Below are 22,389 nucleotides of genomic sequence, written 5' to 3' on the forward strand. Positions count from 1 at the left end.
AACAGACTGTATGACATACCTTTTACACCAGTTTCTCCACAAGCCTGGTGATGAGGACCCATCGCCTTGCATGTTTTAGATGTTTGTTTTCCTCCTCAACACACCTAGACTTTTTGCATTTCTCATCAAGTTCGTGGAATTTCAGCCAGGTATATTAATCATTCCATGTTTCCTTTTAGCTCCTCACTTCATTGTTTCATTAAGAAGCATGTTTTTGTTTTGTTTTTTTGTTTTTTTTACATACAATATTTGACTTGTGTAAACATATAGAATGATGCTTTTTTTTATTTTATTTATTAGCCTATATTCTGCAAAAATGGTTAAAATATTTTCACATTTCTGTTGAATGAAATTATAAAAATATGTATATGTAAATATATAATGTTCTGTCTAATGTGCCCTGCTTATATTTGAGGCAAATTTGCCAATTGTCATGTATATATAGATATATTTATTTATTCTGCAGTGAGTATTACATTATTGGATGACTCATGGATATCCACTGAAGTGGCAAATATACACTCCTTATCCATGAATACACAAGCAAACAGCTGTCAAATGTGCATAATCCATAAAACATCCAAAACATGCAGGGCAAGGTTCATACTGTGCTAGATATTTGGAAATATAAAGTGCATCAGTGGTCCCTAATTATTTGAACTCAATGATTGAAGTCTGACAAAACAAGGCAGACTGGCAATTTACTATTTATTTATTTAAAAAGCAGGGTGTTAGGTTGACGTCAGGTTCGGAGAATTCACATGCGGACTCGGCTTGGAGTTTCGATAATAATTTATTTGCTTCTTTCAGATTCTTGATTCTTTCCCAGGTGGATGCGGAAACCAGGCTTAGTCGGCAGGCAGACAAGCGGGGAGGAAAACCTAGCGGATAGAGAGGCGGGCAGGCAGGCAGGCGGGCAGGCAGGCAGGCAGGCAGGCAGGCAGGACAACAATCGGGCAAACAGGCAGGATCTCTGACGGGAAAAAACACACGGGTTATTGATCAGGACTACACACAGGAAAGAATCTTTCAGGCCGAGAGTTGTACCGCGGAACGTTCAACAATCTGGCGATGAACAGCAGGCCGGGCGGATCCTAAATAGTGCTGCAGCTGATTGCCAGAATGAGGATCAGGTGTTTAGGATGCCAGGCACGCCCACCAAGGAACAGGATCACAACACAGGGGCCTTCGTGGCACATGGAAGAACCCAAACAGCCGGGTACCCCCTCCTCATGTTGGTCAAAAGCCTGGTCACCCACTGCTGTGGGATGACATCCCATTTTTCAACCAGCATATGTCACAAATGAGCCAGCGTGGTTGTGTTCACTCTGGCACTAAGAGCATGCTCAGATGGATCACAGATGTTCAGGACAGTTGAAGTCATGACCACAAGGATGAGTTTGTTCCCAGGCTGTTGAGAAATGGGTTTGCTACAGGTCTGAAATCTCATCTTGATATCTGTCTAGTTTCTAATAACAGCAAGCCTTGCTTTTCCAGTGAGGAAGATGCCCCTCTCCCACACCACTGCCATCTCTGCCTCTACCAAAGGCTGTAACTCTTTCAGTGCAACAATCAGCAAAGCATCAGCATCTTCCCCACACTTTGACCCTATGACCTGACTACTGTGGACCCCCATGGCTAAAAAGAGTGCTTCTCCACATATCCAGGTTCTGGTGTGCATGTTGTCAACACCAATGCAAACAGGCCTGTCCATGAGGGGCAATCATAGCAGTCAATAGCAGAATCAGCAGAAAAAAATGGCAAGTTTTTCATGTGCATAATCCAATACTCTGCTGAACTGCTCACCCCATGCTCACCCCACAAATAAATTTCCCATCCAGGGAAATAAACAGGCCTTCCAACAGTATAGGGCCATTCCAAAACACTTATGTCCATATTTTTGCTTTGTTTAGGAATTAGACATACATTTTTATTGACAAAAGAACTTTTTAAAATTAACTGGTTTTGAAAACAGCCTTTTCAAAAACCAGAAATGCACACATGCAAACACACATTAAATAGAACATATGTAATAACCAAGAGGTTTTGTCCAATAAAGATGTTATACCCCTCTGGCACCAAGTGAATTGTAGTTTCTAGGCTTCAGTTTTGCTTTTTGTTCATGGATAGTGTTACAGCTTTTCTTTTTCTTTTCTTTCCTTCTCTTTTGTTTTCTTTCTTTTCTTATATTTTCTTTTCTCATCTTATCTTTTTTTTCTCACGGTTTTCTGAAGTAAAGTCCATTTGCAAATAAGGTTGAGTAAACACAAAAGAAATATTGTCAACATCTATGTCACTGTTAAGTGTACGTGCGCGCATGTATGAGGAAGGAGTTGCCATCTTAACTTCGGTTTCAGCTGAATGATACTGCAAAATTTGGTATCAATACTGATACTGAGTAAATCCAGGGAAAGTATCACTAATACCAATACCGATACAATGCCTTGGTTTACTTCCTTGAAATTTTACAATTATTAATTTTCTTTTATTCAATTATTTAATTAAACTACTACTATAGTTAAACAATATAAAATAACAGGGTATATGAAAACATAAAAAATAAAGGTTGTTCTCTTTTATCACACACAATTGTTTAAGAAAAAAAATAAGTCAACAATGCATATTTGCAGAAGAAAAGCAAAACCTAAAACTGTCTGGCTGTCACTCACATTCTTGTTTTTTTTTTTTTTTTTTTTTTTTTAAACCCCAGAGCCATCGGCAGGAGCGCTAGTATCAAAGGACACTGACGCTAGCATTGGTATCGATGCTATCGACACACGTATCGACCCTACCAGCCCTAGTTTCGGGAAGCAGCGTCCTGTCGTCTCTCACACGGTTCGCGAGAATCAGTGAGTAGGTGGAAGAGGGGAATTACGCTCTAAATAATGAAGCTTGACCGTCAGTTCACTGGGCTGAGCTTTTAAGACATTTTAACGTTCAACGAAAGCTCGACGTTTAATGGTGAGATACTCACTTCTTATCTTCACACGTAGATTCGGGTAAACAATGTTTACATAGATTACTGTAGCTATTTCCTTGTTGTGGTATCGAATACGCTGCGATACTTGAAGCAACTGTCGAACTATGAAACGTCGAGCAACTGTGTTGCTATTTGTTAAAAACATGTTAAAATGTTATACATGTTGTCTTAAGCTTTATTTGTGACTTAAAGAACAAGTTTGACTAGGTGTAATCCCTGGAAGGCCTTAGACAAACTGAAGCGATTGATTTGCCGTATATTTGTTAACAGTTATCTGTTTTTGACATTTGTTCCGCTGCGAGTTTAGAAATAAAATACAAATTAGCCATATGGAAAGTGGGGTTGCTGTTTTGGGGAAGTTGCAACTTTAAAATAGCTCTTCCGTCTAAGTTTGCATAAGCCTCAATGCTTACATGACTCCAGCCAATAAACAGCTGATTTGTTTAACACTTGCTTTGTTTGCCGGTCATGAATAAGATGTCGAAAAAAGGATGGTCCACGTTCTTCAGGCAGGAATCACCTCCAGGTCCAAGTGCAACTCCTGAGACTCAGGGCATCCATGTTTACCTTCTCTGGTCCAAAGAAGGGGAGAAATACTTGTCTCATACAAGTGGAGATGTAACAGCAGAGGAGCTGTGCATCTCAGCTGCAGAGGCTGTAGGTGAGAGTGATTGCTACATAAAAGAAAAGGAAAAGAGATTGTATTCATATTGTTTTTTATGTTCTGGTGTTTGGTATGTGTGTGTATATAACTTCACTGTTTCCTTAACAGGGATATCGCCACTGTGCCATGTGCTATTTAGCTTATATAACCCACAAACACGTTGCTGGTGCAGTCCAAACCACATTTTCAGTCCGCAAGAGAACACCAGCCTAGTGCTTCACTACTGTATGAGGTAAGTGTGTGATAGTGTAACACTGAATTTGAAAGAAATTTAGTGCATTCTTGTAAGCTCTCTGGTTTCTTTGTGCCAAGGTTTTACTTTCGGAATTGGCATGGGCTGAATGACAAGGAGCCGACTGTGTCTCGCTATGGTCTGAAATCCGGGAAAGCTCAGGAAGGCTTTCCTTTGCTTGAACTCATATCGCTGGAGTATTTGTTTGCCCAGGTTTGTCTTTAACATGCTGTGATATTTTCATCACCTGCATCTTCTTCTTTCATATGGAGAAAGGTGATATGTAGAGTATCCAACCTCTTTGTCTCCTGTGTTTGTAAATCAGGCGAAACATGAATTTGTGAACGAGCTGATACAAATGGAGGAGATTGAGCCAGAAGAGGAACGAAGTCGCTACAAAAATGAGAGCTTGGGAATGGCTGTGCTTCAGCTCGCACACCTCGCAATAGAAAGTGGTTCTACTTTACAGGAAGTTGCCAGAAAAATAAGGTAATAGTTTGCAAGGGATAAATATGCTTTCTTTTTAAATGTTTGGTATCAAACAGATGCGACTGCAAAATACTACTAGAAAGAAAATCATTTCACAGTTACCAATTATTGATTATGCTGTAATAATTTATCAAAATGCTTTTGACACATATATATATTAAACCAATAAATCTGCATACTATATGCAGATTATTTTTCGATGTCCCTATAGAACTCATCCCTGTATACCATATGACAAACTTAACTGGTTACAACCAAATAGGAGACGACAATGGCATTGGTTGCAATTCTTATTTAAATGTGTCCATTTTGATGTCCGTCTATATCTAAAATGTTTCCTTATTCAATTTAAATCCACTTATTCTTAAAGAAACTCAGAAAATCTGTCCTTTACCTCGTAATGAGGTTGACCGTCGCTCTTTTCCTTTAAGGCTCCAAATGATTGGAACCATCTACCAGTATCTTTAAGGGCAACAACATCTCATAGCTACTTTAGAACCTTACTTTATGTAAATCTTGAAACAACCTGTCTGTGTCTGTAATTTTCCTTATGTTCAATATCTAATTATTTATAATGTTTATTCCTTATGTTATAATATGGGGAGGTGAGAGGAGCGAGTAGAGTGGGTTTTGTGAACTAAATCAATTTATATAATGATTGTCTTGTGTTAGGTGTTAGTCTTTAGTGTATTGTTTGTAATATGTCCCGTGTCACCATCTATTTGTAATTTTATGTCTGTAATATTGTTATTGTTATGTCTGTGAATTGTGTTGTGTTGGTCCCCCTGGCAAACGAGATGCCACATCTCAAGGGGTTTTCCATAAAAAAATGTACTTAAATACCTTCTTCTTTTCTGATTAGAAAGTAGGAATACGTTTATTTATTTATTCATTCATTCGTTCATTCATTTAAACAAAAAGTTATTTAGTATTTTCTGCTGCTTTTACAAGTATCGAATTTTTTTATGTATCTGCTTTCAGCTTCCTAAACTGCATTCCAAGATCTTTTGCCAAACAAATTTCCAGAGACAACTTGCTGACAAAACTCAGGATTCGGAGGGTATTTACAGAATTTGTGAATACCTTCCAGCAGCACACGATGGAAAAGGGAAAATTGGGTGTCCAGGAGATCATGTACAAGTACATCTCCACTCTCGAACACTTAGCTCCACATTTTGGCACCGAGACTTTTTGTGCAACCCACCTGGAACTCAGAGAGGATGGAAACAATGCTTTTTTAAACAGCAGCCATGGTGTGGAGGGCCCGAAAAATGACTTCACAACCCCTGTCACATGTGAAATAATGGTGTCTGGCACCAAGGGGATTCAGTGGAGAAAGAGGCCCCTTCAGAAGGTTTGTCAAACTATATTTTTAGCTTTCTGAATTTTGTTGTCATATTATGCAGACTTTTTATTATCTTAACTTTTCAACCTAGGCGCAAGCAAACTCGTACCTCAGTTATGGCTACCTGAACTACACGAAGAACGCAAAACAACAGTCCGGTCAAGCAAATGAGGACACTCCCAATAAATGGATCTCCTTCTGTGATTTCCCTGAAATAACTCACATAGCCATTACTGAAGCTAATGTGTGCATTAGCACTCAGGACAATCAGTGCATGGTAAGAGTGCTTGTTTATCTGTCTATGTAAAAGCTGTTATACTTTAATTTAATTGGCAAATGTTCTAGTTGAAATACTGGACATGGGTAATTCAGCTGATGAGGTTGAATCCACTGTGTGATACACATGTATGCTCCTTATTCTGCTGTTTAACTGTCTGGCTGTGAGTGCTTTTGGTTTTGCTTTGGGCATTTTGAGGAGTTTTAAATGTATGTGTCTGTAGGTGGAAGCTCAGATTGTAAGCTAGTGTTTTTTTTTTTTTTGGGATATGTATGTAGGAGGTACACATGAACTCCAGCCAGGAGGCCCATTCCTTCATCTCCCTTCTAGATGGATACTACCGACTGACTGCAGACGCCTACCACTATCTTTGTAAAGAAGTGGCTCCCCCAAGGGTAGTCCTGAGTGAAGCAAATGCATTGCATGGACCTATGCAGTAAGTTTTTTTTTTTTTTTCAACTGTTATACAAGCACATTTAGACACAAAGACTGCAAAGAGAAACGGCTATATCGTGACTGTGGTTTGCTTCCAGTGATGATTTTGTGCTACACAAGCTGAAAAAGGAGGCAACGGAAGATGGAACTTGCCTTGTTCGGTGGAGTGTCTTCGACTATCACCTCATCATCTTGGTTGTGCTGACCAAAAATCAGGTATGTCGACACCTAAACTCTTCTGGGAATTATTGCAATGCAGTATTGTTGAAAAATTTCAGACGCTACATGGTTACCTGTGTTAATCCCCGCAGGATGGATCGCCATCCGGTCACAAGCAGTTTCGTATCCAGCAGAAGGGTTCAGTGTTCTGCTTGGAGGGATGGGATCAAGAATTCTCCGATGTAAAAAAACTCATAAGAAACCTTAAACCCTTTGTGCTGAAGTCAGGTGGTGACTGCTGCACAATTAAAAAATGCTGTTTACCGAGACAAGCAGGTTTGTCTTTTGGACTTCTCAAATGTCTTTTTGTATAAAGTAACATGGATGTGGGCATTTAGCGCTCAACACAGGGTTTTCTGTGTGTTCTGGGGGTTGTAGAGATTTCCAACCTTCTGGTGAAAAGGCAAGGTGCAGATCAACACACTCACTGTGACTCCATGCCTTTGAATCCAACTGAGGTGCTGCGTTTCTACCCGATCAAGGACAAAGAGATCATTCAGGTTGTGGCTGTATATTCATTTTTTATTTATAGGATCTTTATGCTCTCTGTTTCTGTAATTAACTAGGACGGTGTTTGTGTTGTATGCAGAAGGATCACTTGGGCCGTGGCACCAGAACTAACATCTACTCAGGACACTTGATACGGGGAGTAGACAACAACAATGATGATTTTGAGTTCAACAACAACTCTGCTGACCACACAGGCATCCCTGTGGTTCTCAAGATTTTAGACCAAAGCCATGAAGATATTACTTTAGTAAGCTCCATGAAATTTAGATGAAACTATTAAAAAAAACAGTGCATGTCTGATGTTTAAACTTTGATGATTCCTTCCTCTGTCTCTTAGGCATTTTTTGAAATCGCAAGTCTCATGAGCCAGGTATCCCACAGTCACCTGGTGCACGTACATGGCATGTTTGTGAAAGGATCTGAAAGTAAGAGCAACAACACCATCCACTTCTACGCATTTCCATTTCTAGCAACTTCCTCATTTGCTGCTTCCCTATCACACATATGTTTATTGTCTCTTGTCCAATTTATTTGACCACAAAGTAAACCGTGTAGCAAGTACAAATGTTATCCTGCTTTATAGATGATTCTAGTTTTATTTATTTATTTTTTGTGAGTCTAAAAGAAGTTGGACCTCTTGCCTCCACAGACATCTTGGTAGAAGAATATGTGACGTTTGGGCCCTTGGATGTTTTCCTTCACAAAGAAAAGGACAGTGTGAATGCTCAGTGGAAATTAACAGTTGCCAAACAACTTGCCAGTGCCCTCAGTTATCTTGTGAGTTAAATACTTTTTGTGTTTGTCTATGCCATTCATCATAATTCATTACAATGAACTTATGTCTGTTTAATCTTGCAGCTTTAAGCTGTAGTTCAGTGAGAAATACTTTCGAAACATAATCAGAAAGTGTGCATTTTTGACTGGACACCAAGTTTGCTACACTGAGGCAGGAAATTAAGCAATATTATTATCAGGCCAAGTTCTGCGATGAGTGCTGCTAGCTGTTTTTTTTTTTTTTTTTTTTAATTTTTTCATTCCCCAAATCATATCATTAAAACTTAATTTGGCAATTATTCAACTAGAACTTTGCAAGGATTTTTCAAGACAGCCTCACATGTGCTACTCTCAAAACATTGTTTGTAAAATGTCTGTAATCTTTGTATATATGTGATTTTAATATAAGTAGGGTGATATGTCAATGCTTATTTCTGCATTGCTTGCGAGATATCAGTTATGTAAACATTATGTGGGTGGGTTGGCTTTGTAAAAAAAAAAAAAAAAAAAGAAACACAATATAATCCGTTTTAAAACCAATTTACATATAAAGAGTCAACATCCGTGTATTTTTGCTATCCCAGGAGACTAAACAGTTGGTTCATGGAAACGTCTGTGCCAAGAACATACTGGTGGCAAGGAAGGGTCTAGAATATGGCACTACTCCTTTGATCAAGCTGAGTGATCCAGGAATCGCCCCAAATGTCCTCACACGAGAAGGTCAGTACCTGCATAAGCTCTTAGTTTGCCCAAACTCACTTGAAAGTGTCTCAGTTCAGTTATCTTTAGATGTCCTTATTTTAAAGTGGTAATGCTATTCAGCAGTGCAGTCAGATGTTGGAAACAGGAAGATTTAACCACACCACATCCTTTGAACTCTTTCCTGTTGTCTTGCAGTTTTATATTCATTGTAAACTGACTTGACAACAACAAAAAACAAAGTTTTATCACTCTGATGTAAATAAGTTTTGACAAAATTAATGTAAAGGATGAAAAAAGATGTCAAGTACTTTAAAAGTATTTACTCTGTTTGTTCATGTATTAGGCTATGGTTAATTATGCTCTGTTATTATTATGAGCATTAAAAAAAAGTACAAGAAGCTTTTAGAGTCATTTTCGTTATTGCTCCTTGACCCCGCAGAACGGTTGGATCGTATCCCATGGATTGCACCTGAGTGTGTTGACAGCAGTGGACCTATTAGTAATGCTGCTGACAAGTGGAGCTTTGGTGTCACATTGCTCGAAATATTCAACAATGGTGATCTTCCCATGAGTGGCAGCACATTGTCTGAAGTAGGCCTATTCCTCAGTTTTAATCTGCCAGTCACTCAACAGCTAAAAGCTTCATATGCATGTGTTATCCTTAGTGCATCTAACTGTAAGTCTTTTCACATCAACAGAAGGAGTGCTTCTATGAGCAAAAGGGCCGCCTGGATGAGCTGGCTTCCCCGGCACTGGCGAGCTTCATCCGTACATGTTTGACCTATGAGCCTGAGGAGAGGCCCTCATTTCGCACTTTGCTCAGGGATCTCACAGAAATCATGAGAAAAAGTTGGTCTTTCATTACTCATCTGATGTTTTGCTTTTCTTTCAGTCCGTTTCAGCGTATTTACTAAACGGATGTTTCATTCTTCACACAGATCCTAACATAGCTTATTGTGAACCTATCCCGAAATCGGACCCCAATGTGTTCGACAAACGCTATCTGAAAAAGATTAAAGTGTTGGGAGAGGTGAGTATCAACTCCACGCCAGTTCATTTCTTTATCCATGCATTGAGAGAACAATCTGATGCTTACTGTTCTGTACAAAGGGCCACTTTGGAAAGGTGACACTCTGCAGGTATGATCCACACAATGACGGGACAGGAGAGCTTGTGGCCATGAAGACCTTGAAGCAAGAAAATGGTCATGTGCCTGACAGCTGGAAGAAGGAGATAGAAATCCTGAAGTCCCTCTATCACTGTAACATTGTCAAATACAAAGGGTCTTGCACTGAGAGGGGTGAGTTTTCAAGTGTCCTTAATCTGCTTTAAATATATATATATATATATATATGTATATATATATATATATATACATATATATATATATATACATATATATACATATATATATATATATATATATATATATATATATACATATATATACATATATATATATATATATATATATATATATATATACATATATATATATATATATATATATATATATACATATATATATAGTGTATGTGTATATATATATATATATATATATATATATATATATATATAGTGTATATATATATATGTATATATATATATATATACATATATATGTATATATATATATATATATACATATATATATATATATATATAGTGTATATATATATATATATATATATATATATATATATATATATATATATATATATATATATATATATATATATATATATATATATATACACACTATATTCACACGGCTGAAATATCAACTGGAATAAAAACAAATCTCTTTTTGAACTCAATATTTTGAGTTTTCAACTTGCTGAGCACCTGTTTGGGAAATGCTTTATCCTGAAAATGGTGGAGTAAGATTAAAAATGCTGCTGTATTGTGCATTGACAGGAAGAGACGAAGTACATCTAATAATGGAGTACCTTCCCCAAAGGAGTTTGCGAGAGTATCTTCCCAAAAATAAAGTTGGTATGGCTCAGTGCCTCTTGTTTGCACTGCAGATCTGTCAGGTGAGTTTAAGTGGTTAAGTATTGACTGTAGTTTGTGCCCTGAAGTCTTGTTTCTGCAAGAATAATGTCATGCATTTACTGGGGTTAAAAAAGTAGAGTTAAGTTGAGTACATCATCATTCAGATGCACTCTCTTTCTGATCATTGTGCAACATAAAAGCAACAAAAAGACATATTGCATCACAATAAAATGTAATTAGATTTTATAGCACTGGGTGTTTTGTGTTTATCAATATAGCTTGACTGGTCAAATTATTGCATCAAGTGAACATTATTTTGTCTTATTAACTTGCAAAAGGTTTTAATAAGTTGTTGAGGTTGTTTAAGCAGCACTTTGACCTAAATGTTGATGTCAACTATCTGTTACGATGACAGTAACACTTCTAGCCTGTCAATATTGACCAGGTACAGTAATCTCCTTAAAGCAGGTAGTGTTGGTGCAAGTACAATGTTTGTTATGTTTGTTGCCTTAGTGTTGCATGGAAACGCATCATTTAGCCACAGAAAGACGCATCAGGTGGCTGGGAAGCAGGCTGCTTCAAATATTACAAACTGAAATTAAAAGTCTGTTGTGGTGGTGGTGTTAAATAATATCAGTGTAGTGGCATAATCTGTTCGCACAAGCTGATATGAATATACTCACACGGTTTGAGGACAGTATCTCTTTTATTTGAGATTATTTGTCATTGAGGAGTCAAATATCAATAAAAAAGTTGATCCCAAATGGGTTGCAATGCAAAGACATTCATTAGTCTTTCTAATGATTTCTGTCTAAACGACCTGCAGACACACATTACTATTTATACAGACCCATGCTGCTGATGTGGTTAAAAATTCCCCATAATATGCTTATTGTGTTGCTCTCTTTTGAAGGGGATGGAGTACTTGCATTCAAAGCGCTACATGCATCGCGATTTGGCTGCTCGGAATGTCTTGGTGGAAAATGAGAATTTGGTAAAGATTGGAGACTTTGGCCTGACAAAATGCCTCCCTGAAGGAGTGGTTTACTACCGTGTCCGCGAGAATGGAGACAGCCCTGTTTACTGGTCAGTTCATGCAGTACTTGTGAGTTTTCTTGAATGCTCTGTTTTGTGACTTTGGTACTTAAATTGATGGTGTTGCACTTTTTAGGTATGCCATTGAGTGCTTGAAGGACAACAAATTTTCTTTGGCCTCTGACGTTTGGTCCTTTGGAGTTACCTTGTATGAGATCCTGACCCGCTGCCACAGTCGGCAGAGCCCTCCACAGGTACGTCATAAACAGACATTGCAAGTCGAAACTTGCATGTGTTCACATTTTGGAAAATTTAAATACATCCTTTTTTTTTCACGTGTAATGCTAATTTTTCTACTGTGTGTGCATTTTGTAGAAATTCTCGGAAATGGTGCCAGGCCAAGAACCGATAACCGTGCCGATACTCGTGGGTCTGTTGGAGAAAGGTCAGAGGCTACCTTGTCCCAGAGACTGCCCATTTGAGGTAACATTAAATACACATAAACCAAATGAACATTTTATTTCCATTATCATGGACCAGTTATCTCTAATGTTAATGATGTCAACAGGTGAAGTTGTTAATGGAACGGTGTTGGGATACGGATCCTGCAAATCGGCCATCATTCAAAGACCTCATTGGAAAGTTTGAGGCTATGCTCAAAAGCTATCACTGGCCATCTGACACAAACCTATCCATGTCCCAGATTTGCTGATGAACTCTTGGGTGACACATGTGACTACACGTCATTACTTTGATGAAAATGTATTTATAAGGTAGCCAGTAGTATTTTAGTGCACTCCATCTAGCATATATTTCCAGAGATGTCTTTATAAATGTATAATGGTAAAGCACACTGATATCTGATATCCTCTAACATAATGGTATCTCAGGCTTTAACTGTGTGTACCTTTTCTCCTGAGTTGAACTTCATATTGTAAATGAGGGCTTGGCATAATCGGCCATTATCAGTTTTTTTTGTTTTTGTTTTTGTTTAGAGTTTCATGTTTCACAGTATAGAAGGTTTCTGTAAGGTGAAAATATTTCTGTCTTGGGTTTTGCATATCTGTACTTATTGTTTTAAGATGTATATGAGCCTTGCATGGAAATTTTTAAATGTAAAACAGATTCAAAATATAATAAATCCATTCCCACCTTCTCTTTTATTGAAAGCGGAATAGGTCTTTTCGTTAAAGCATTGTCACAGATGTCCTGCACACAACAAAGATCAGCTGTATATTTCTCCCTAAAGTTTTCTTGTCCAATTTGGTGCTTTTCTATACATTACAGTTTTAAGCAGAATATAAATACACTTAATTTGTACTTTGCTGTGTAATTTAAAGAGTAGTGCATTGTTGGACTAGTTCTTACTGTGCAAATGAATCAAAGGTGTGAATAAAATTGATACAGATAGCCACAGGCCCTACAGCTAAATAAAGAGAGCAGTCAAATATAGCACTAACTTACACTCTGCATGTGCTGGTAACCATGACAAGTTTGTTAATACAATATAGCCCATTATTTAAGTGGGTAATGTTCCCATGTTTGCTGATTTCAGAAATTCTGTCACAATCCAATTTAGACTTTTTAAATTCTGGAGCTAGCAATCAATATTTTTCTGATATTATGTGCTGATTTAACTGAATCGATGTTTGATTAGTTTGAATTGATGTTATTGTATTGTTTATCTTTATATTAGTGTATTGTTAGACTCTACAACACAAATGAAGTTTAATGAAAATTTTAAGGTATAACAGTAATTTTATGTCCATGTTTGTAGAAGACATGTCCATGTTTGTGTAATACTGCCAATTGTGCCTGTGGTAAGAAGCCAGCAAGCAAACCTCAAACCTATCACTGACTCAATATTGGGCTTCTTGGTGGTGCTTGTACAGTTAAGAATCATAAAGACATTAACCAAAGTTCTCAGATTCTGGCTCATTTGTGTTGAGTTTATGTTTTTCTGTCTCCTTGTGTTGTGAGCATTAGAGGGATATCTTTATAGAAACTCTTGAAGTTGTCTGAACAGTTGCAGGCACCATTTTTAATGCATGTTATTACAAATGTGTCCAACAATTAAGCATTTGTACACATGGAGAAAAACTTACAAAGGATGTTGCATTGTTCGGCAGTTCTGTTTCATAGTAAGTGTTGTATTTACTGTCAAACTCCACATAAGCTATTAGCAAATAACTCACAAAGCTTCTTTAAAAATCTGGCACTGATATAAAATTTTCAAAGAAATTTCTATCTTGAAAATAATCTCACAAATATTACAGTATTATGAATCTTTTAAATGATTGGAGTTTTAAAAACAAGTAAACTTTAAATGTGCTTTACAACAAAATAAATAAATGTGATTTATATGTTGCTGCAGCATATTACATTTTGGAACACCACGGCCCCGCCCCCATCCTACGCTACGTCGTAGTCATGGAGAATGCGTCCCCGTGTCGTCCAATGAGAAGCGGCGCTGGGGCCATGTGTGTATTGTTTAAACTGCTCAAATCAGGCAGAGTTTCCAGACCGATAAAACTTCCACCAAAGTGAGTGATGGCGGCCGCCGTGTCTGTTTGTACAGCTGGAGATGAAAGTACAGACACTGGGCCCAGTTTTGTGTCTCGTCCACTAAATGGAAATTTCGACCTCGCTGCGGATCAAGAAAACTGGATGGTGAGAGATCACCGGTATTCCGAAGTCGTACCCGAAAAGGACGCGACATTGGGACATGAGTATCAGCGAAGGGTCGAGGAGGACTTGACATCACTGAGCCTAGAAGAAGTTGAGAGCCGCTTGGAGAGAACTCGTCGGGAATTTTACAACCGCAGGAAAATTATAATAAAAAATTTACCATCCGACGTTAGTAATCAGGTATGGGTAGAGTTAGTTTTTAATGAGCATTTTTTTTGGCGGATGAATGATTGATTGATGAAGTACTTTGGCTAGTTAGCCTAGCCGTAGTATGCCTGCCATGCTACTAGTGTTAGCCTGCTAGCCCTTTAACTCGTTGGCTGACTTTAACCTTTTTTTTTTTTTTTTTTTTTTTTTTACATCATTTAATTAAATTTTCAACTAATCCAGAGTTCAAAGCAAAATTTTGTGACAGTCACTGAAAGTTTATTGCATAATTGGATGGTTAGCTATTAACTACGCCAACCTGTTTAAAATGCCAGATGGTCAGATGGCTGTCAAGTCAGTAATGGTCATTTGTGGCCTGTGTGACCTGCCAGCTTGGCCTTGTCGGTAACTTTTATATTATATTCGACGAGCTGAATGGTTGGAGATTTAAATTAGTGTTGAGATGAACAGGTGCACTCCAACTTTTTCAAGTGTCTATTTGTTGTTAATCCTTGCGTCTCGATGTGTCAGCCTGCCCGAGTTGTACTCATGATGCTACATTTATTGGGAACGTGCCTGACTCGTGGGGAGCGGTGGGCCTGCGGGCGGTACCATTGTTCCCAGAGGGGGTTGTAGCGGTAGTTCGAGATGTGAGTTCCCATACAACAAAAGGTGGAAGGCGTAGAGACAAAACGTTTCAGAAAATGCTAGAGAGCATCACCATTGGTTTTTGAATGGGCAAAAGCAGCACAGAACAATTTCTCCTATAACAATGAGGGAGTTATTCAATTCTCTCCCCCCCACACAGGTGCACTTGTTGTCAGTTTCCCAATGGACATGAATGAGTTAATTATGTGACGATTAAAATCGGCAACTAGGCATATATCAATGGCAAAGTCTTCATCATAGTTAATTAATCTGTGAATAGTTCTGGGGTTGTTTGAACTTTGGATTTTCACATTTAAATCTTATGGTGGAATAATTGTCTTTTTGTATAAACAGGAGGTCCACGAGCTGTTGGGCAACTATGATTTGAAGTACTGCTTTGTTGACAAATACAAAGGCACAGGTTGGTCCACCACCATTATCTATCATGTTACATTCCTTTTAATATATAATTGGTAACACACACACACACACACACACACACACACACACACACACACACACACACACACAGAAAATGAGTTTAAAGAGCCAAAAAAAAAAAAAAAAAGCTGTAGAAGGCGCTGTTTATTTTAAAACCGGCTCACTAATTGTGGAGGTCCCTGGTTGAATTCCTAATTTATACAACTGTTACAAGATAAAGTTATTGACTCTTGGCAAGACCTCTGACAAAAATTATCAATGGCTTCTACAGCAAAAAAAAAAAATTACTGTAAAATTAAAACCCTTTTACACCCTTAGTATAGGAATTTACTCAGCTGATCAGCATGTTTCAGTAATTCATCATTGTGACAGACATGAAGATAATATTTTTTTTCTCTAAGTGGTTGTCTCAAGTGTCAAATTTCATTGTTATCAAACTGATGTGCAGCATCACCATCAAACTCTTTACGAGCCATATTTAGGAGTGAGACATCAGCTCAGAATATACCTTTTAAACGACTTAATACTTTAGCTGAGGTGCATTAGTCAGATGGCAAATTCAGAGTATATCTGGTATTTACCAAGCTGTTGTGGCAGAAAACTAGTTGCATGTGGTGTTTGTCATTTTTTTAACATTAGGAGTCTGACACATTTCTAGATCCAGATCTAAAGGGCTGTTCTTATTTTTCTCTTTGCTGTCAGAGATGATCAGCAAGTTAAGATGCCTCAGATTCTTATCAGTCAGTGTGATTGATTAGTGTTGCATCCCTGACAGGAAAGATAGTGTTTCCTGACATTGTGCCACAGGCATTGTCTCAGACATGCTGAGCAGAAATAAACAGTGTCAACAACAGAATTTGTTCCTTGAGACCTCTTTGAAAGTTGATGTGTATCTTAGTGCTGGCTCTACAAATGTCACTGCCACACATTAAATTTAATTTTAATGTTTTTTTTGTTTTTTTTTCCCTTCCTGACTATTGCACAGCTTTTGTGACACTATTCAATGGGGAACAGGCGCAGTGTGCCATCAAAGAGTTCCACCAACATGTCCTGCGAGACAGGGAGATCTCAGTGCAGCTGCAGCCGACCGATGCTCTGCTATGCATCGCGAACCTGCCTCAAGCTTTCACACAGCAGCAGTTTGAGGAGCTGGTGCGACCCTTTGGCAACTTGGAGCGCTGCTTTTTGGTTTATAGTGCCTCCACAGGGCATTCCAAAGGCTATGGCTTTGTGGAGTACATGAAAAAAGACTCTGCAGCCAGGGCCAAGTCGGAGCTCTTAGGGAAGCAGCTGGGCTCCCGCATGCTGTATGTTCACTGGACTGAGGTGGGCTCACTCACATACCCACAGCTGCACTCCAAATGCTTGTGTGTTGATCGCCTACCTTCAAGCCTGCTGACAGCTCAGGACCTCCGCAACGCTCTCAACGACACCCATTCACCAGTGTTCTGCCAGGTGAGTTTATCACACAACACGATATCAGTAAATCAATGAATTCAGAAAAAGGATTATCCTGATTTAAGTTTACACTAAGAGAAATGAATAAATCCTTAACATGGCACTGGTTGTTGCTCTGTATCTCCTATCTTTGGTAGTGTCTTTATGCAGCTGATGGCAGATTAAGAGTTTTTGAAGCTTATTGATGTTGAGTGCTATCATATGTATCTGAAGCTGGCCCTGAGGGTATTGGGAGTAATTTGAAGAGTTTATTTGAAAAAAAGAGGGTCAAATTGCTCTCTGTATTTGATCTTTGAGGACCTTTAACCTTTGACCTGGTTTTCATATGGGCGTGCAAAGTTTCCATGGCAAATGCTGGTTTCTATGGTGATGACCACCTGACTCCCACAGGTGGTGTCATTCAGCAGGCTTTTCTGGAATGAGAGAGGTGTGTCTTTTAGCACAACAGGCAAGGATATAGGTGTTTTTTTGTTTTTTTTTTCTTCCTTTTACATTGTATTAATGGCAGCAGTGATTGAGTGTGTGGTTGTTCTAGGGAACAGTTTTGTTTTGTTTCACAGTGCTTGTTGAAATAAAGCACGAGTGGCTTATTTGTTAAACCCGATGCTGGCAGATCCCAGGCCTCTTGCAGTGAGTGATGGTGAGAAAACGTGCAAGGTTCATAATTTGCAGAATTATGGCAGTTGTTTTGTTTTGATTTTTCTTGCCCACAGTTGGCTCAGGGACAAGATGGAAGTTTCCGGCGTTTTGCTGTATTGGAGTTTGCCACTGCGGAGATGGCTGAGGAGGCACAGCGGCTCGCAGATGGCAGGCTGCTGGGCGGGACGCACATCAGGGTGTCCTTCTGTGCCCCCGGCCCTCCTGGAAGAAGCATGCTGGCTGCTCTGATTGCTGCACAAACCATGGTATTGCTGTTAAATCGATTTGCAGCAGTTACATGTCTTAAAGCTGCCTCTTTATTAGCAGCGTCTCTTTTGCTGATTATTTGGCCTGTTCTTTTCTCCAAGGCTGTAAATAGAGGCAAAGGTCTCCTTCCTGATCCCACTGCCATGCAGATACTCACAGGTCTTAACAACCCTGCCACACTCAAGATGTTGCTAAACCCTCTACAGAAACAAGGTTAAGAGTCCACATCTGCTGTACTTCATTAATAATTTATTTTCTTCTGGTGTGGATCTGGATGTTTCTTTGTTTGTTTTTTTTGGCAGGCCTCCTTGGGGCATCTCCTGCAATGCCACTGCTGGCCAACCCTGCTCTCTCTGCTGCCCTACTCCAGCTGCTTCTGCAGAACCAGGCCAAAGTCCAGCAGGTACCTTTCAGCATCTTCTCTGACATGCTTTCTCCCTGCTGCTCCTTCACCCTGGTTTTGATTCATCCTCTCCTACTCATACTTGCTTTCTCCTCCCTCTTTGTTCCGTCCCTCTGCTCCATTAGCAAGCCTTTCTGGGAAATCATCTTCTGTGGGCTCAGGTGCTGCACAATAAAGAAAACCCTCTAGTGCCTAGTGTGAGTGATGATGGTGTTTAGTGTTTGGCTTTCAAGTGTATGGGGCGGAGGGTGAAGCTAGATGGATCCTAGCTTTTTTTTTTTTTTTTTTATGTGATTGCTGAAAGAGGACAGCTTTGCTTGGGTTGGTAAGCTCTCTGAGAAGGTGTGAGGTTTTTATGATTGTATGTGTGGGGTGTTCTTTTGAGTGGTGCTGAGTGATGCAGTAGGTGTGCTTCTCTATTGTGTGCCAAAATTGTAAATACCTGTTTTATGAGGACATAATCTTATATGTGGTGAGTAAACCTCTGCTGATTAAGAGTGCTTGTGTAATTCAGTGTTTTTCACCGCACGAGTGCTGCAGCCAAGCTGAGTGACCCTCTTATGACACTGCTCTCCTTCGGCCAGCAGGCTGGACTCATCGGGGAGAATCCTTTGGCTGCGCTGCCTGTCCAGCAGGGAGTCCATCTGCTTGGAGACCTCCCTCAAGGTTTGGCATCCGTCAGTTCCAGCTGTAGTACCTTGAGCTACTAATTGCACGTTGTTGCTTTGCCCCTCATTCTAAACATCTGTATCTCTCTCTTTCCTAATTCAACACTCTTTGCAGTGCTTATCTTGGTCAGACTTTTAAGTTACCAGATTAGGCTTAATGCTGTGTAAAACTAGAAGGGGAAAAGGGTTAGTTGAACATATTAAATGAAAAAATCAAACCGATCAGATTAATTGAATTGATTACAAATTGGAATCATAACTTTTAATCATGTTAGGTGGTGTTGTCTCAGGACTGGGCCTGCAGACAGATCCCCGACCCCCACTAAAGCAAGTACCAGTCAGCAGACCCCTGGCAAGAGAGCAGGACTCCCCCCCATCAGCATGCAGCTTCCCCCAGACTTCCTCTCCCACCCTACCCGGCATCTCCATGCCCCTGATGAGAGGCATGATGGGGGCAGATGGCTTGGCAGCACAAGGGGTGAGGTTTCAAGTCATTTCCATCAGGATATTTCAGCTACTTGTACTTCACACCATCTTTTTGCCTTTTGTGATAATGAATAAGAAGTTGAGGGGGAAAAAAACAACTTTTTCTGGCTCAATGTCAGGTATCTATACTGGGCGATCCTCCAAAAGATGTGAACCTTCTCCACAGTGCCTTCCTCAATGTCAACAATGTTTTTCCCTCAGGTGAGATGACGCTCCCTCCCTCCCGGGGGGATTTTCTTGCTTGGTAGTCTGCTCTAGTTCACTGCATCACCTCATACATTCTGCCAGAAACATCCATATTTTCTCAGCCTGCCTTCCCTCTGCTCCAGGAGCAAGTTGCAGACCTCACCCCTACAGGAAGAGGCCTACACTAAGTAATGTGTCCAACCAGCACACACATCAGAATATACAGCAGAATTACAACCTGTGTTACCAGGATTCCTTCAGCTCTGATTATCCTCCTCTGCACCAGGTAACCAACACGTTTAGTCTTGTTTGTGTGTCAGGAATTTGTGTTGACGACACTGAAAGATGCTACTTCACTTCTCACATTGACTAGCATATAGTGGGCTGTAATATATGAAGTCATCTGAATTTCCCCTTTCTTTTCCTTTAACCTCAGGATCCTCTAGCCCACTCGTATGAACAGCAGGAAAACCTTGATGCAGGGGCCATGGCAGGATTCGGGCAGCAGGTAGTGTTTAATCAGACGGTTTAGACTGGCTCTGGCACATTGTTTTCCATTGTTTTCAGTACATAAAATGCGTAGTTTCAGTTACAAATACAATTTTTAACTTGTTGAAATATCGGCAGCTTTCTCATCATCATGACTACAGTGAGCAGTTTTCCCACTGCAGTTACTCGGTCAGCCCACCGCTGTCGTCGTACTTCAGCTCAGGGCCAGAGGCTCCCAGTAACAACCTTTCCAACACCCATCTCAACAGGGTAAGTCCACATCTTCAGATTGATTTAAAGTCCCTTTGTTTTTTTTAAACTATTGATTACTTGTGAGCACACGGCAGAATTGGATGATAAAGTGGAGTGTTGGGGCTCCAAGAATAAGCCATTGTCAATAATTGATGTTGCACTGTGATTGCCTGAGTACTGTAAGTCACAGAATTTGTTGTTTTGTCTTCAGGCTGTGGGAATGCCTCCTGTGAGCCACAACACCAACTATCCTCCAGGCCTGGGGAGTGTTATGAAGGTAACTAACAGAGCGTCTTAATTACTTGTTATTCCTGCCATAAAACTGTCAAATCTTTATTTATATTTATTTTTAAATTTGTTTTTTCCAGACACCCATAGGAAGCCACAAGCGCGTGTTCTCTCGTCTAATCCCATCTCCAGAGCCGAGTCCCGAGGGTGGCTACGTGGGCCAGCACTCCCAAGGCCTTGGTGGTCATTATGCAGACTCCTACCTTAAACGTAAGCGTATATTCTGAATACAGCTGAATGCCTCTTGGCTGTGAGAGTAGCCATTTAACAGCCAGGTCACAGTGGGATTTGTCTCTAGTGTACCCCTGTGAGTGACTCATGGAGGGCACTGAGGAATGTGGCTTGTTGCTGTTTGGACAGTAATGTCGCTCCATGGGGAACTTTTGTCCCCTCCCCTCTTTGTGTGTGTGTGTATCTTCTGTTTTACTGTACTTTGTAAATTAACTTTTTACTTTTTTTTTTTTTTTTTTAAATTTGAATTTTAATTTCATGTTAAAGTTGTACAGTGTGAAAAAATGGTTAAGTAGCATATGAAGTCTTTTCTTTTTAAAGTTTTTTTTAAATTTTTTTTTTTTGATTATCCCTGTATTGAGTGTGATGTGCCATCAGATCTATAGATGGATTGACCAGTTTACAGTAGCAGACGTGCTGCTTTTAATAATGGTTGACGTCTCATGATTTTGATACTGTCCACGATTTCAGGCAAAGGGACTTGTGATGTATTAAAAACAAGCTATTTCAGAGGCCTTACTTTCCCGACTTCATGTAAAAAGTTGAGTAGATTGTTTTGAGATGGTGTTTTGTGTTTTCTTCTCACCACAGGGTTGTATATTTAGCTTTTTCTGGATTCAGGCTTTTCCTAACTGCTTAACATGCAGCTTTCCATCCACCAATGATAGTTGTATGTACCAACAATGTATTCTACGGTGACGTTTATGATTATTATCATTATTACATTTTAAAAACAATTCTGGGATGTCTTTAACTTTTCCACGTTGTCTTTTGATCCACACCCTTCAACCTGTTTTTACGCAGTCTTTTCTCTGCACTGGTTGTTGAGTGATGCACTTAGAGGACACAGATCACAATGTGTTTTCACCTGTAAAAGATGCCATTTCAAGTCTCCTCTCACTCAATGGTTCAGGAGTCAAATATTTCATGTAACTAGTGTGTTTCCACTAGTTTTTTTTTTTTTTCTCTCCCCCCCCCCCCCCCCCCCCCCCCCCCCCCCCCCCCTCATTTGAATGTCTTAAATCAAATGCCACACCTTGTTGGTTCAGCTGCTTGTTCGGGGGCTGCGGACATGAGTGTGCCATCTTTTGAGCTGCAAGTGCATGATAAACACTGGGAGGGTCACGGTCTCATCAGTGAGAGGCTGAATTCTCTTATCTAAATGAATGGATTGCAGCTGGAATAATGGATGCAGCCTGTGTTTGAAGTTTCCCAGTAATAGGGGAAGTTAAGTCTGCCTGGGGACATACTAATGGACGCTTGTGGCCAGTGATTGGTCATGGCTATCTTTCTCTCTCTTGCTCTCTCTGTTTTTCTTTTTTTTTTTCTTGTTTTTTCTTTTTGATAATTATCTGCTTGACAGTTTGATTGTGAAAACCCAATACCTCTGACTTCTGCTAGAAAGAGCAGTTACACTTGAGCCTTAACAGTGTTTCCTGTG

General features: G+C 39.6%; 2 protein-coding genes across 2 annotated transcripts; both read left to right on the top strand.

The window, feature by feature from the left end:
* Positions 1-2,842: 2,842 nt before the first annotated feature.
* On the top strand, positions 2,843-12,832 carry tyk2 (tyrosine kinase 2). The gene is made up of 24 exons (XM_079252868.1): positions 2,843-2,961; positions 3,458-3,641; positions 3,753-3,876; positions 3,957-4,089; positions 4,202-4,365; positions 5,347-5,719; positions 5,802-5,987; positions 6,266-6,423; positions 6,521-6,638; positions 6,734-6,917; positions 7,020-7,141; positions 7,231-7,398; positions 7,489-7,576; positions 7,801-7,928; positions 8,510-8,645; positions 9,067-9,218; positions 9,326-9,476; positions 9,566-9,657; positions 9,738-9,927; positions 10,545-10,663; positions 11,536-11,708; positions 11,794-11,911; positions 12,033-12,140; positions 12,226-12,832. Exons 1-24 carry the CDS (start codon positions 2,959-2,961, stop codon positions 12,367-12,369), a joined length of 3,516 nt encoding a protein of 1,171 aa, XP_079108994.1. The 5' UTR covers positions 2,843-2,958; the 3' UTR covers positions 12,370-12,832.
* A 1,375-nt stretch (positions 12,833-14,207) lies between these two features.
* raver1 (ribonucleoprotein, PTB-binding 1) lies at positions 14,208-20,944 on the top strand (the record flags this gene model as incomplete). Its single annotated transcript, XM_079252184.1, has 15 exons — positions 14,208-14,525; positions 15,495-15,561; positions 16,567-17,036; positions 17,753-17,944; positions 18,047-18,158; positions 18,248-18,348; positions 18,474-18,509; positions 18,936-19,014; positions 19,292-19,494; positions 19,622-19,703; positions 19,832-19,974; positions 20,125-20,196; positions 20,316-20,447; positions 20,641-20,706; positions 20,798-20,944. 15 exons carry the CDS (start codon positions 14,208-14,210, stop codon positions 20,942-20,944), a joined length of 2,220 nt encoding a protein of 739 aa, XP_079108310.1.
* Positions 20,945-22,389: the final 1,445 nt, after the last annotated feature.

This window comes from Telmatherina bonti (genome assembly GCF_933228915.1).
Source record: "Telmatherina bonti genome assembly, chromosome: 14".
NCBI classification, from domain to species: Eukaryota; Metazoa; Chordata; class Actinopteri; order Atheriniformes; family Telmatherinidae; genus Telmatherina; species Telmatherina bonti.

Bases quoted from the DNA above. Each gene is read 5' to 3' on its own strand.
- tyk2 (XM_079252868.1), top strand. The intron at 4,366-5,346 runs GTAATAGTTTGC...ATCTGCTTTCAG, and splicing joins GAAGTTGCCAGAAAAATAAG to CTTCCTAAACTGCATTCCAA. The intron at 9,477-9,565 runs GTTGGTCTTTCA...TTCTTCACACAG, and splicing joins CACAGAAATCATGAGAAAAA to ATCCTAACATAGCTTATTGT.